The 15,113-nt window shown below is 37.8% G+C and overlaps 1 protein-coding gene across 3 annotated transcripts in view; it reads right to left on the reverse strand.

The window, feature by feature from the left end:
• The window catches only part of alk (ALK receptor tyrosine kinase), a 496,326-nt gene that overhangs the window by 298,182 nt on the left and 183,031 nt on the right, over positions 1-15,113 (reverse strand). Inside the window, exons 1-2 of one of the 3 annotated variants that reach the window (XM_048191594.1) lie at positions 12,420-12,652; positions 6,568-6,681 (exon numbers count right to left, since the gene is read on the reverse strand). In XM_048191594.1, coding sequence (XP_048047551.1) covers positions 6,568-6,681; positions 12,420-12,495 — 190 coding nt within the window. In that variant the 5' untranslated portion in view covers positions 12,496-12,652. Of the gene's footprint in view, positions 1-6,567; positions 6,682-10,935; positions 11,627-12,419; positions 12,653-15,113 lie in introns of those variants that run through there. The other 2 variants (XM_048191593.1, XM_048191592.1) reach the window with 2 other exon arrangements.

Below are 15,113 nucleotides of genomic sequence, written 5' to 3' on the forward strand. Positions count from 1 at the left end.
TTAGATGAATTCTGTTGCTAAATATAGCATGTATAGTCTGCTACGTCAATGGGCGGCAGGAGGGGATTTGAGAGGCTAACTGAAAGGTGTGGACAGGATCCTAGAACTCACGTCTTGCACCATCAATTTTTACTACCTCGCATTCCAGCATATTATGACAGTAGGCCCAGAGGATCTATTAACAAAATGTACAGATAAGTGCCAGCTGCACTGGATCCAGATACAGAATATGAGCCTGTAAACGATAGGAGAGTTACTTAAAACAGCATTATATAAGACATCATCTATATTATATGACAGAATATAATATAGAATATAGTTTAAACTTGGACTAGCAGGATTTATAAGAATATGTGCCTACCATAAAAATGTTTTGTTTTGATAGGTGTCATATTTGCCAGCTATTACTTTGTATAACTGTGTAAATATTATTAATGTGACATACTGGGTCATAAAGAAACAAGTGTATGACTATGACTCTCATGCATTGATAGCAGCATAGCACAATATTGCATTCTTATATAATCTGAACAAATCGCTAACCATAAGTGCATACTCTAAGTGCACTTGCCCTGCACCATTTGTGTTAAAGGATTAGTTCACTTTAAAAATGAAAATTACCCCAAGCTTTACTCACCCTCAAGCTATCCTAGGTGTATAGGACTTTTCTTTCTGATGAACACAATCAGAGTTATATTAATAAATATCCTGACGCATCCAAGCTTTATAATGGCAGTGAACAGGTCTAAAAAGTATGAAGCTCAAGAAAGTGTATCCATCCACACAAACGCATCGTTTCACTTCACTTCAGAAGGCCTTTATTAACGCCCCAGAGCCATGTGGAGTACGTTTATAATGGATGGATGCACTTTCTTGAGCTTCATACTCGTTGGTCCCGTTCGCTGCCATTATAAAGCTTGGATGCGTCAGGATATTTATTAATATGCCTCCAATTGTGTTCATCAGAAAGAAGAAAGTCATATACACCTAGGATGGCTTGAGGGTGAGTAAAGTTTGGAGTAATTTTCATGTTAAAGTGAACTAATCCTTTAAGGACAAGAATGCTACCTTAAGCCAGCTTATTGAAGAGAGGTCTGTTTTTTTGTTTTTTCTAAGTGATCAGACTTACGATAAAATGGGTGATCAAAATCTCCAAGACTACAATTGAAACGGTGACACAAGCCACATCAAGGGACCAGAATATCACAGAAACTATTCCTCTGCCAACTACCCAGAACACCTCAGCAACCACCAAGCAATGTCCTTGCAGCCACGCAGAACACCAGGCCACATACACAATTGCATTGTTAAAAAACAAAACAACAAAAAAAGCATCTCATCAGTCGCATATGTGTATAGCCTCAAGTCTATTTTAATAATTTTTAGAAATAATGTAAAGTATTGGTAAATAAACCAAAAAAAAAATAAATACTCTATAAAACATGTATTTTAGTTCTCCTCACTCCACAACAATTACTTTAAATCTGACGGTATTCAGAACAGAACAGGAGTTTAAAGTATACAGTATATAAATAACATATATTATAAACATCAAGCTAAGCAAATTAATTTAGCAAAACTGAAACCAGGTGGTGGGAAATATGCTACTGGAGCCCAAACTTCGGCTTGCGTATGTCTCTCATTCGGCACAAATCCAATTGAGTGCATTTTGTGCATGTTTTACGTGCTTGACATTAACTGCATTTTATAAGTTGCTTTGGATACTACATAACTCTAATATGGTCTGATCTTCATCTAAAAGGCAAATCCCAAGGATAACAGCAAAAGAAACCTCTAACCCTAACTGTGAAAGTATCTGTTTATCTGTCTACTATCAGACAAAATATTGAACAAGAATGGGGTTAATAAGGACAACGTAGGATACCACTGCTGCCAAAAATAAAAAAAATAAGGCATGTCTCATATTTCCTCAAGACCACCTGGATATTCCACACATGGGACAATATTTTGTGGACACTTGACATGTTTTGGCAAAAATCTGCAATGCTTTGTTTAGAGGAAAAGAAGCACTTCAGACCAACACCAGACCAATCTTCCCAATTGTGAAGCATCAAGGAAGGAGCAGCATTGTTTAGTGCTGCTTTACTGCCTCAGGGCCTGGACACTGCAATCACTGAAGGAACAATGAATTTGAAAGTGTATCAAGACATTTTACAGGACAATGTAAGGATAGCAGCTTCAAAGCTTCAAGCTTTAGATAGGCTGGGTGCTTAAACAAGACAATGACCGAAAAGGAATAAAATGCATGTTTTTTTATTCTTTTTCAATAAAATTGTTGAAAAATAATAAAATACATGTTGTCCTGATTCCTGACCTTTAGCCAATTGACATGCTGTGGCATAATCTAAAGAGGACTGTGCTATCAAGACAACCCAGAATGTTGTTAAACTGAAATTGATTTGCTGTGATGGATGATCCAAAATTGGACAAAAGTCTTATTAGCAGCTATAGAAAATGCTGGAGGTGAATGAGGTGGGGCATCGTCTAAAATAGGTTCTTTAACTATCTTTATCTGTAGATATTGCATCTAGACCCATTTGTTCTGGTATAAATATAAGAGCCCTGTTTATTTACCCAAAAAGAACTGAGCATTCAGCTTTGTACTAATTTTGTTACTGTGCAAACTTGCTGAGAATGTATTTATATATTAATGCTTTGATGATTGTACCTCTCAGTCTCAACCAAATGCAAAACAAACACACCAGCCAACCCGTGTAAGACCTGGTCATACCAGAATGTAACAACTGAACTCAGGTGTTATAAAATGGCCTTTTGTTTTATCTTATTCACTGCCTCCTCTCCACTGGACAAAAGCCGCCAGTCTCCTGGCACACATACATGTCAGCTGTGCCAGGGGCTTGTTTTGGCAGAGAACCACAACAAAACAAGAGAGAGTATTAGTCCTGGTGTCATGGCAGTGGAGTGGGGGATCAATCTCGATTTGGAGAGCTGGGAGTTCTGGGTGAGGGCAGCGTTCAGCCAAGCCCCCCTCTGACTCACTTTTATCGGGTGTAATAAACACCAGCATGCAACAGATGCTGTGGAAACATTGCAATCTATCAATTTGCCAGTAGTGGCGCACGCCATTCACCTTCATCAATGGCAACTGCTTCTCGTCTGCCTGCTTGAAAATATAGGGCTCAGCTGAGACGACGTGTCTGAGTCTCCCAACGGCCCTATTTGAATTCATTTGCAAATTTCTGCAGCCGAGAGAAGATTGGAGCTTTGCACACCCCATTATGGTTGGGGCCATGTTGTGTTCAGCTATCTAGGTCAAATCAAAATGATTTCTGCGTGAAGATTGAGGTGATTTTTTGAGCAGCGGGGAGACTGGAAGCGGTGACATCGTTGTGACATCAGAGCGCCACTGTGTTCATTTGTGAACCCAAGACCGAGCGGCTGCTTTGCTTCACAGATTAGATCAAAGCTGGCAATGTCAGGCTTCATAAAGCAACATGCAAGACTTTTGTATCCTCAGGAGGCTTTCTTTTTATAAATATTGGACGGCGTGATGTTACTAAAACATGAATTTTGAATGTGTGATTGTGATGACATAAAGAAGAACTGCTGTTTTACTCGGACCCTAAAAATCCAGACCACCCCATCGTCTGAATTATGTAGATGGATGGCGGATGCCGTCAGCTTTCCGGCGCCAAACATAAATCAAGGAGAGCACAGCCAGTAGAGGGACACTAATTACCTAGGCTATAAGGGCTCAAGCTACAGCCACTCCAGCCTCAATCTCCACACGTCAATCACCCTGAATTGGACACGAGAGGGAATGAGATTTGAGGGCTATGGCAGAAGAGAAGTGTTGCATAAACAGCCATTTGTGACAGCTCTTGGCAACAGCACAGCTAAATTATGGCAGACAGTCTGACCTCTGACATAAACTGTGGTTGTTGAGAGACTTTCATTGTTTTTCAAGCCCTATGGGATAACTGACGAGGCCATTCACTGCTTCTCGCTGATCTGAACAAAGCCCCAAAGAGTTTTATTGAAACTCTCAAAAGGTAATATGTGGATTTAGATTCATTAGATTCATTCACCCATGGAATCAAATGAGCAAACAGGTTTTTGACAATTTTACAGTACTTGCTTATCATATTTCATTACCATAACATTAAAAATGTATCTCTGTTATTTTTAGGACATTTTCCTTCTATTATCATATTTCAGAGAGAAGCAGGACATTTAATGAGAACAAATACTGTATATGGCAGGGCTTGATCATAAAAAGTGGGCATTATAAATTGTACCAGAAAGGTGTCACTTTGATTAATAGGGGTTGGAGTTGAAAAATAAGAGGGCTGGATGACATCAGCCCAAAATTAATGTCAATGTCAAGTTTTCGGACTAGGCTGTGTAAGTCTGCCAATTTCTGTTGCGTTTTCCTTGTTACCCCTGTTGGATTATCATCATCATCTTCATGTTTGGATTATTGCTATGACTTCTGTTTGGAATATTTTAGTGATCATTTAGTGTTAATGGAATAAAGATTGTCTGCTAAAAGATCCTCACCTCTCCTCATCCCTGCTAGGCCCATGACAACAGTGCTAAATGGTCAGTGTATTTAGTACAAAATATATTTTTTTACTTTAATTTTCTTGATCAAAAATGTGATTACATAACTTGATAGGCCTCTTTCATACATATACTTCCAGTAAAAAGTTTGGACACACCTGTATGAATGTTTCAATGATTCAAAATTTTTCACACCAATACATGTTGGTTATGGTTATAATTATAGTTAGAATGTCTTTATGCATTCATGTAGTTATTAGTGTTGTGTAGTGTTGTCACGATACCAAAATTTTGACTTCGATACGATACCTAACTTAAGTATCACAATACCGATACTTAAACGATGCTACGGCAAAAACCTAAAACAGCCAAAAAAGTAAATAAATAACACATATGACAGAACTTCTTTCTTCACCAGTGTGCAGGCTGATAATTCTGGATTTGAGCTTCATTGCCGTGAAGTTAGAGTTAGATTTAATATAATTTTTAATGTTTATTATTTTCATGCTCAATAAAATTGTAAATTAGTCCTATTTGCTGTTATGCTTTTTTGCTGTTTTTTTATACATGTAGGTGTTTTTGACAGTAAGATTATTGTAAAAATTAGATTACTGTAAATACTTAGAGCAATGTTATTAAAGCATATTGGTTTAAAATAACTGTATATACCCTTCACATATTTATGTATTTTTAAATTAATTTTATTTTTGCAACCAGATATCACTTATTAAACTTAGACTCCATAATACACCTCAGGTCTGCTTGCACCAGTAAAATAATAAATAAAAAAAACTCATTTAATGTTTGAGGGCATAAACATAATGCTGGTATCACACTAACCTGTCACTCTTTAAATTCTTTGTACAAATCGGGATGTTTGTCGGCAAGATGCTTTTGACTCCCTTCGCTTGCGTTATTTTGTAACATTTTTTGCAGACGGGCTTTGTGGTGTCTGCCGTGGGCTTGCCATGGCTGTCGGCAATGTAAGCAAAATAATGCCATATTTCGCTTCGTGCATCTGTTTTCTCAACAAATTGTGGCTCGTTTCATCACCATAAAAGCCGTTGAGAGGAATTGCGCAGTTGAGAGGAATAAACGCACTCAATGTGCCTAAGAAGCAGCGTGCTGCATGCACACTGCCCCCTGCTGTCGCACATTAGGAAATACAGCTGGCACTTAAAGTACCGGTACTAATAAAATGAAGAACCAGACCATTTTTAAAAGCAGGGTATCGCGATACCTTCCTAGTACATACGGTATATCATGCAACACTAATGTTGTGCATTCTAAGCTTAAAGTACATATGGTTAGTTGTAAATCTTGTTGACATTTAATTATCTGACCCGCAGAAATTACTTTTCTTGGTGTGACCAAATGTAATAAGGTTGAGCCAGTTAAATAATAGTATTTTTACTTGAATAAAACCAGTGAATTCAGATGTTACCGCATTTTTAGCCTACGTGACAACATTTTATTGTTTAGAATGGGTTTTTGATTTAAACATTTGTTCTTTTTACACACCTATTATGTTTTTGCACATTTATATAATAATATTCCCATGACTTGTTCAACCACTATACTTCTTTTCTTCATGAATGACATCTACACAGCTTTAAATATTATCATATACCGCAGTGCAAGGAAATTGTTTATTGTAAATCTCACTTTGGAACATTCTCATCAGCGATGCACTTAACCAAGACTGAAAAGCATTGAATACATCTGAACGGTAGATTGTGAATGCATTGAGTGCTCAAGCCTGGCAGATTTTCTGAGCCATCTTCTTTAAAACATCCCTTTAGTTGTGGCTTGTTACATCATTTGTAATCCTTACAGCATGATGCTTACTGAAAGTTCAAGACCAGGCAGTCAAAAGCTATGAGAGCGTGTTGGGAATGAGAAATGGACGTTTATGCACACTGACAGCCAACTGCCTATATGCATCACATCCTGGAAGAGGCTGCCTTTGTCACTGACCGCAGAGTTCAGGAAGCTTTATGACACTGATGCCAGGTGACTTACCTGAAGTTGATACGGGATCCTCTGGGAAAGTTAGCTCATCCTCCGCTATCCAAGAAAAGTTCCAGTATTTGGGGGCAGCGGTCGGATTTCCTGAGTTTGTGGATAAGGGCGGTTCTGCAAACAAAAGTAGAATTTTCCGTCAAGGGCCTTTGCAAATAAACTGAAGTGTCAGAATATGACTGAACAACTTAGGTTCTATGTGATGCAGGCTTTATCTCAACTTTGGAACATTTTAGACCAGGGGTTCTCAACTCTGGCCCTCAAGGTTCACTTTCCTGCAGAGTTTAGCTCTAACTTTGATCAAACTCACCTGTCTGTACCTTTCAAGTAATGCTGAAGACTTTGAATAGCTTGTTCAGGTGTGTTTGATTAGGGTTGGAGCAAAACTCTACAGGAAAGTGGACCTCGAGGGCCAGAGTTGAGAACCCTTGTCTTAGGGCGGTTTACACAACACAGTTTTCAACTAAAAAACTGAAAACTTTTTATGTGTTTAGGCTACACAACAACAGAGTTTTGGGGAACTGAAAACGGGTTTCAAAGTGCAAGTTTTTGAAAATGATACCATTATTGCCTCTGTGTAAACTACAAAATGGTGAAAATGGTGCCGCCGTGCACATGCTCATTATGTGTTCAGTCTATAGGTGCATAGTTTTTTTCTTTACAAAGAGTGGAGTTTTAAAATATGTAATTCTTAAATAGATTTGGCATGCTTTAAAGGATTAGTTCACTTTCAAATGAAAAATTTCCTGATAATTTACTCACCCCAATGTCATCCAAGATGTTCATGACTTTTTTTCTTCAGTAGAAAAGAAATTTGAAAGGTTTTTGATGAAAACATTCCAGGATTTTTCTCCTTACTGGACCCCAACGGACCCCAAACAGCTGAAGGTCAAAATTACAGTTTCAGTGCAGCTTCAAAGCATTCTACATGATCCCAGACAAGGAAAAAGGTCTTATCTAGCGAAACAATCTGTCATTTTCTAAAAAAAAAAATAAATAAATATATATATATAATGGAATTCTAATAGAGAGGAAGAAGAAGAGAGCAAGATCAAGACGAGCATTTATGGTTAAAAGTATATAATTTTTTTTTAATGACCGATCGTGTCGCTAGATAAGACCCTTTTTCCTCGTCTGGGATCGTGTAGAATGCTTTGAAGCCGCAGTGAAACTGTAATTTTGACCTTCAACTGTTTGGGGTCCACTGAAGTCCACTATAAGGAGAAAAATCCTGAAAAGTTTTCATCAAAAACCTTAATTTCGTTTCTACTGAAGAAAGAAAGACATAAACATCTTGGATGACATTGGGGTGAGTAAATTACTGAAAAATTTTAATTTGAGAGTGAAATTAACCTTACAAAGCCAGTGCAGTTAGTTTGTCTACAAAAGTTATTTTGGTGAACTTTTTTTTTTTTCTATATATCTCCATAGGGCTTTTCACCCTCAAAAAAAACCCTGAGTCCTTCTAAGCCCTGGGTAAATGGAATCCTGGGTTATCTTGCTTCACGTTTCACACTGCTCATTATTTACCTGGGATTAACAATTAATCTTGGATAGTCATAAACTGACATTTCACATTGTACATTCCTAAACGCTGGGTTAACGTTCTTATTTGCATATTATCGCGTTTTCTGTCAAACGCTGAATTTACTGTTTATATACAAATGCACATTGTTTCCGTGACTGTCCAAAGCAGGCAAATATGAGTACGCCATTGGTTGTCTGTTGCTAAACGTCTAGTTTTAACATTCTAACACTGCATTGTTTCACACTGTACAAGTTTGGCACCACAATGTGGGGTTAACATTGCAAAAGTGGTGCTATGTTAACCCCACTGGCTTTTACAACACCAGTTAAAAAGCGGTGCTAGCCCGCTTCTAAATTACAAATATGAAACTTTTTTTTTTACCCAGGGTTAAAGTGGTGTTTAGAATGATGATAACCTGTGGCCGTGGACCAGGCATTGCAGTCCATAAAGTAAAATTGACAGGTTTCTTTGACTGTGCTATGACCCTGATAATTATCTCTACCATCCGAACCAGTCTAATTAATAAGAAGCTAAATTAGAGAGGGAGAACAAGGCGACTGTTTTGGACTATAAATCTGCTGGCTGCAAAATCTGTCACAGGTAATTCTAGATTTTGTGGAATGTGAAGAAAAGTGTGCTTCAGCTAGTACTTTATATGGCCTCAGAGGAGCAGGTGCACATGTACTCTTTAATCATTCCAAATGACTATTAAGAAAGAATCAATAGTAAACAGAAAACAACTTTCATGAGTAGCTATTAGTGTGCAGCAAAGATCAGTGCACAAGACTGCCAGAATGATTGTCAATAAGCAACACGGGCTACAGCCCAGAGCCCTGACTGTTAGTGATTGTTTCAAAACAGGTTTCCCAAACACTCATGGCCCTCTCACTCTGTTCACAGCAACTAATCAACTGGCTCTTCACTAAATAAATTTGTCATTATACTCAATATGCCACTGTGAACTCTTTAGTTGCTACCGCCTCTTACAGATCAATGTGTAAACAAAGCTATTGACATTAATTGACATTGGGGCAACTGTACATGTCCATCTAGCCTATATAAAATTCATGTTTGTTTGAGAACGAGGCATTACATACTGTATAGTTTAAGCCATAGCATGTTTTTTTTGTTTTGTTTTTTTTTATTTTTTTATTCAATAACAGGGTTAATTCACAAAGCTTTTATAAAACCACTACATTTGTATGAGCATTTACCATTTGTGTTATATGCTTTAAACACCACCTTTAAATGCATCCTGTGGTCAAAAGGTGCTTTCCATTACATTCATGATGTAACAGCCCAAGGCTGGTTACTCCTCCATCTTTGAGAACTCATGAGCTTTCCATCATTTGATCAATGAGGCTCAGCTTTAACTCTGCAGCCCCTCACCCCTCATCGCTCGTCATCCACCAGTGCTCCAATCTCAGGCCTGCTTGGCCTCTACACTCTTTCTTTCCAAATAAATAAACAAACAGCACATGCTTGATCAGAAGCACAACCAGTGAAGTAAAAGACATGTTTGATAGGACATGATGTAGTGCTGTTCTCGTGGGTTTTGTTTAGCAGCAGCGCAGTGATCCTGAAATAAATTCAATTACCCATAGAGGGCCATCGGGGGAGCTGCACAAGATCCTCTTAAATATCAGGCCACAGGACAAGGTGATATGACGGTTAAGAGGTCTTTAAAAAGTATGAGGCAACTTCAGCCTATAAACTTTTTAAAGCAATGGTTTGCACAAAAACCCATTATTTGTCATGTCATTCTTCTAACCCCCATATTATTGTTATTCTACCATGTAACAAAGAATGAGATGTACTGCTACATACAACAAAAGTGGATGGTGCTTTTAACCAGGGCTTAAAAACAAAAGGAAAAATAATTCAATCGGTTTAAAGTTTTGTTTCATGTGCTCCTTCTGTAACATTATCATTCTGAAAATGTTTTAGAGTTTGAATTTAACTTTATACTAAGAGCTTGAGACTTATGCTGCCTTCACGTGCTATTGGAAATTTCATAATTCCCACTTTAGAAGTCGTGAATACAAGCTTGTTGCATTCAAGTGCTTGTTGTCAGAATGAACAGGAATCATGGAAAACACCAGGTTTATTCTAGCCTATTTATTGGTAAAATCATATTAAAACCAAAATCCGTTTCTGAAACGGCCATCTCGGGAATTTGGGTATCAAAATTATGCTGCCTTTACGTGCTATCGGAAATTTGATAGTTCCCACTTCTGAAGTCGTGATTACAAGCTCATCGTTCATCGTTCATCGTTGCAATTTTTACCTTGGAAACTCGTATTTATGTCAATTCAGAGACCGCGTGAAGGCAGCATTATTTCCGAACTTCCCAGTGGTAAACAAGACATCAGAGGGCATTCATGTGCAATTTTTTCCTGGGAAACACGTATTTACCATAATTCCAATAGCATGTGGTATAGGAAATTTGATAATTCCCACTTCTGAAGTTGTGATTACGAGCTCATGCTCATCACATTCAAATTTCAAAATGGGGGGGGGGTGCAATTTTTACCTAGGAAACTCATATTTACGAGAGCACGTGAAGGCAGCATTAATGCTGCATTCCAGACTAGTGCTGCGTTCCATGCAGGTGTTTGAGCCTGTAAATCAAGACTTCAAACCACGACACACAACTTTGTAGCGTTCCAGGCAAGTCACACCAAACTGCCTGAGTGTAAACAACCCAGCATGGCAGACCGTACGGGCTTATGCTCATTTACAATCATTACTATCGCCAAGCAAGGAGGTGCTTACTCCTTGCTTATTTGAGGGAAACTGAGGAGGAAAAATGTCGTATAAGGCAAAAGAAGTTGTTATACCTTTTAATTTACCATGCACTTGCATAAACACCACATCCGTAGGGGCTGCCATTGTTGCGAACAGGCTATGTGACGTCAGAGCGCAGAACTGGGAGTACATCGATCTAGTACAAGTTCACGGGTGGGAAGTCACAGGTTTGACTGCTGTTCCAGTGCACTTTCATGGGTAGAAGGTTGGAAAAACACAGGTTACGGGTTGCCTAGAACGTGGCATAGGTTGGATGTGGGAATATCCCAATTTAAACGTCCCACTTCAGACCTCAGTGTGTTCCAGTCAATTGCACATCACGTTCACATGTTGACCAAGTGATGTCACCACAACACAAGGACAGCATATCATGTTTTTGTGTAAGTTATGGCAAAAATAGAATAAAAATAACAATCTCTTTGAAAACAGCTGACGAAAAGCAAAAACTAATGTATCATTACATTAACTTAATGTGCAATGTTAAAGTTTGTTTTTACGTTTATGCTCATTAGAAACAGGACTTGCCGACATCTTGAAAGTGACGTCAAATGACGCGTCTCACTGAGGTTGGGTTTCATCGATGTACCCCGACTTCAGAGGTTGAATGTCCCACTTTGAGTGACGTTCCAGACGTTATTTTCGAGAAGGAGGTAGGAAAAAATCCAAATTCCCATCTGTCTGGAACACTGCATTAGTCCAAAGACTCTAGAAAAACACAAGACGCGTCACTCGTGTTGTTCTGAATGGGACGAGCGCAACATGGCGGGATAAGTCCCGCCTTCTACCTAAGAGCCAATCGCCGATTGGTAAAGTCATCGCGTCACTGCAGCAACCGTTAGAAGCTCCGGTTTCTATAGAAACAGTCAGATGCGCGCCTCCGAAATGAAGCTGAAGAGACGCGCGTTTAGGACTGTGCATGCACATTAGCCTGATCCAGCCTGAATAATACCGTTTTTTGTCGTGATTCGAGCGTTTGGAAACAAAATTTATGAGACAATTGTCAGATTTCATTGGTTATTTCAAATATGAAATTTAATCGAAAGCTTGGTGAACAGCTTTGGAGAATTTCTGGGGGAAATGATGTTTCCCCATTCAAAGAGATAGGAGCTGCACTTGGATGCCCGAGAGGCGTTTCAAAGATGGCAGCTGAGTGAAATGACTTGTCATAAAGGGACTTTGATTAGTCCTGCACTCATTTTGAAGACCGTCTCTGCTTGTTTGCAGTGCAAGGGTACAGTAAATAAAATAATAAAAACTGGTTATTTGAATAAGTGCAGTTTCTTTATTCAAAACACGACGTGTGTTTTATGTATTTGACGAGCAGAGAAGAGTATCTTGGTCTGAAATTTGCAGTCTAGTCATAGCCAATACAGCATGTGCTTAACATTTCGTCTTTTATAACACAAGCTTTTTACCAATTATATTAAACGACAGTAAAAGCTGAGCACCCACATATAGCTACAATAACTTTTAAAGTTGATAGAAACTTTAATGTGATGCACTTAACGTTACTTACTGCCACAGATGCGACTGTTCTTGATGGACAAAACACAATTCCCTCTGGTTTCAAAACAGCACGCATAACCTGCCATGGTAACATATCCTTGGAAAAAAAATGGATTCAACAGCTAATCCATCAGCACATTGCCTTGCGACTTGACGGCTGAGCAAACGCGGGCATTTCATTCACGTTGGATGCGTCAACGTCTCTTTTGCTTATGTCGTAGTATTTTGAATTCATGATTGGTTGACTGCCAAATTAAAATCTTAAACAGAACGATAAAATGACGTTATTAACCGTTTAATAGTAATTTCAAATCAGCGTTTCTGTTCAGAATGTTTAAACCTGATTTCGTTTTGCGTTTTTATGTTCCTGTTAAAATTTCGTTCGTTTAAACTTCAGACTTTCTACTAAAAGCATCATAGAGGTATAATGAAAGTAGGGGAGAGCGGGGCACAAAGTAACACTTTTTGACTTTCTCAGTTTGTGTAAATTCACTTGGGGTTCAGAGTATTTATTTTTCCCATATTCATTTCACACATGTCCAGAACAATTATGTGGTTTTGTTTCATTATACTTTTTTCTTGATTTACCCCGAAAGAATGGAAGTGAAATGTGACAACATGCCCCATAGGTGGGGCACATTGTAACATGACCATACAGCAGCTTAAAATGTTATTTGATCTAATAAAAAAAATATACTAACAAGCTAAAATATTTTGTCAAAAAATGCAGCTATTAACTTTTTCATATAAAATAATGGCATTTTTTAATAATTAAAAATAAATGATTTTTTGCATTTGACAACAAACACACCGCAAAACACAGCCATACCGCATAGTTCAAAACATAATAATAATGAATAATTTCTGAACATTTACTCTCTATTCAGTCTTCATTCATTCACTTCCTTTTTCATGGTTTCTCAATAGAAATCACAAAAGTACAGAATAGAATAGCATAGTTCTAATAGGTGCACATTGTAACGCAGTGTTACAACATGCCCCACCTGCACAACTGGGATTTAAACCTCTCTTCTGCTAGTTAAATCAACATTAAAGAACTATCTCAACTGTTAAATTAAAACTGTTAAACAGATATAAGATTAAAATAATATAAGATTTGTCTCATTTTAAATAAACACAAAAAATAGAGATGAAAAATTAACTTAAAAAAAATAGATAATTTTGCTACGGTTAAATAAATATTCAGTGAACATCACAGTTCCAGTCATTCCATGTGACACTTCCTGTCACAGTTCCAGTCATTCCTGGACTCCATTTCCCATAATCCTCCCTGCCTATCACCTGCACTCACTCCACCAATCACTAATCACCACACCCAGCTGCCACGCATTCCCTGGACTATATAAGCTGCTCTCTTCCTCACACACATTGTGAGGACTTGTACTACTATGGTTTGCATTTCTGAGCATTTGTCTTTGTCTGCCTGTTACTGATCCTGTCTGTTTCCTGCCCTTTGGATTATTTGCTCTGTCTTGGACTTGTAATTGATATCTGCCTGCCCTGATCTACTGCCTGTTCCACAACCACGATTCTGCCTTGTCCTTACTGTACCTGTTTGCCACTGTTTGACCCTTGCCTGTTTGACCACGAACATTGCTTAAAGGATTAGTCCACTTTTAAATAAACTTTTCCTGATAATTTATTCACCCCCATGTCATCCAAGATGTCCATGTCTTTCTTTCTTCAGTCAAAAAGAAATTAAAGTTTTTGATGAAAACATTCCAGGATTTTTTTTTCCATATAGTGGACTTCAATGGGCACCAAACAGTTGAAGGTCAAAATTAGTTTCACTGCAGCTTCAAATTGTTCTACACGATCCCAGACGAGAAATAATGGTCTTATCTAGAGAAACAATCACTCATTTTCTAAAAAACATAAATAAATAAAATTTTATACATTTTAACCAGAAATGTTCATCTTGAACTAGCTCTCTTATTCTTCTCTATTAGAATTCCAGCAGTGTAGACACTGCTAAGCGTATTACTGCCCTCCACAGGTCAAAGTTTGAACTAATTGTTATATACTATTGAACTAGCATATTTTATATGACAATTAGTTCAAACTTTGACCTGTGGAGGTCAAACTAATTTCTTTTCGACCGAAGAAAGAAAGACATGGACATCTTGGATGACATGGGGGTGAGTAAATTATCAGGAAAGGTTTATTTAAAATGTGACTAATCCTTTAATAAAGCCTGCAGATGGATCCCACATCATGTCCCGTCTCATTACACTTCCAAAGATTTTTAATTTTGGCGCAGTTTTTTCTAGATATAGTCATATATGGCACATATGGCAACTAGTAAATACACTAATTTTCGTCATGCTGGTATGTGTGGAAAGTTGTAAACCATGTGTGTTACAACTAACCCCACATTACTTTGTGCCCTGTGCTCCCCTAGTTCATTTATCTTGTATTCTATATAACCAGTCAATCTATAAAATGTTGAAACAATTGAAGAAAATAAAGGCTTAACCTCTTAAAAACATAATAGGAAAAGCTGATATCTTCAGATTGTATACTTCTCCATTGAAAAAAAAAATATGGTTAGAATTTAAAAATATATATGTTTGAAAAAAGAAGAGAGCCTGTCCTTTCACCTTAGTTTTTTGGATGAGCACTTGAGTGAAGCTATAGTATTTCACACATAATCTCAGATTCTGGACTGCTATGTTAATCACAC

Source organism: Megalobrama amblycephala, linkage group LG5, assembly GCF_018812025.1.
Source record: "Megalobrama amblycephala isolate DHTTF-2021 linkage group LG5, ASM1881202v1, whole genome shotgun sequence".
NCBI classification, from domain to species: domain Eukaryota; kingdom Metazoa; phylum Chordata; class Actinopteri; order Cypriniformes; family Xenocyprididae; genus Megalobrama; species Megalobrama amblycephala.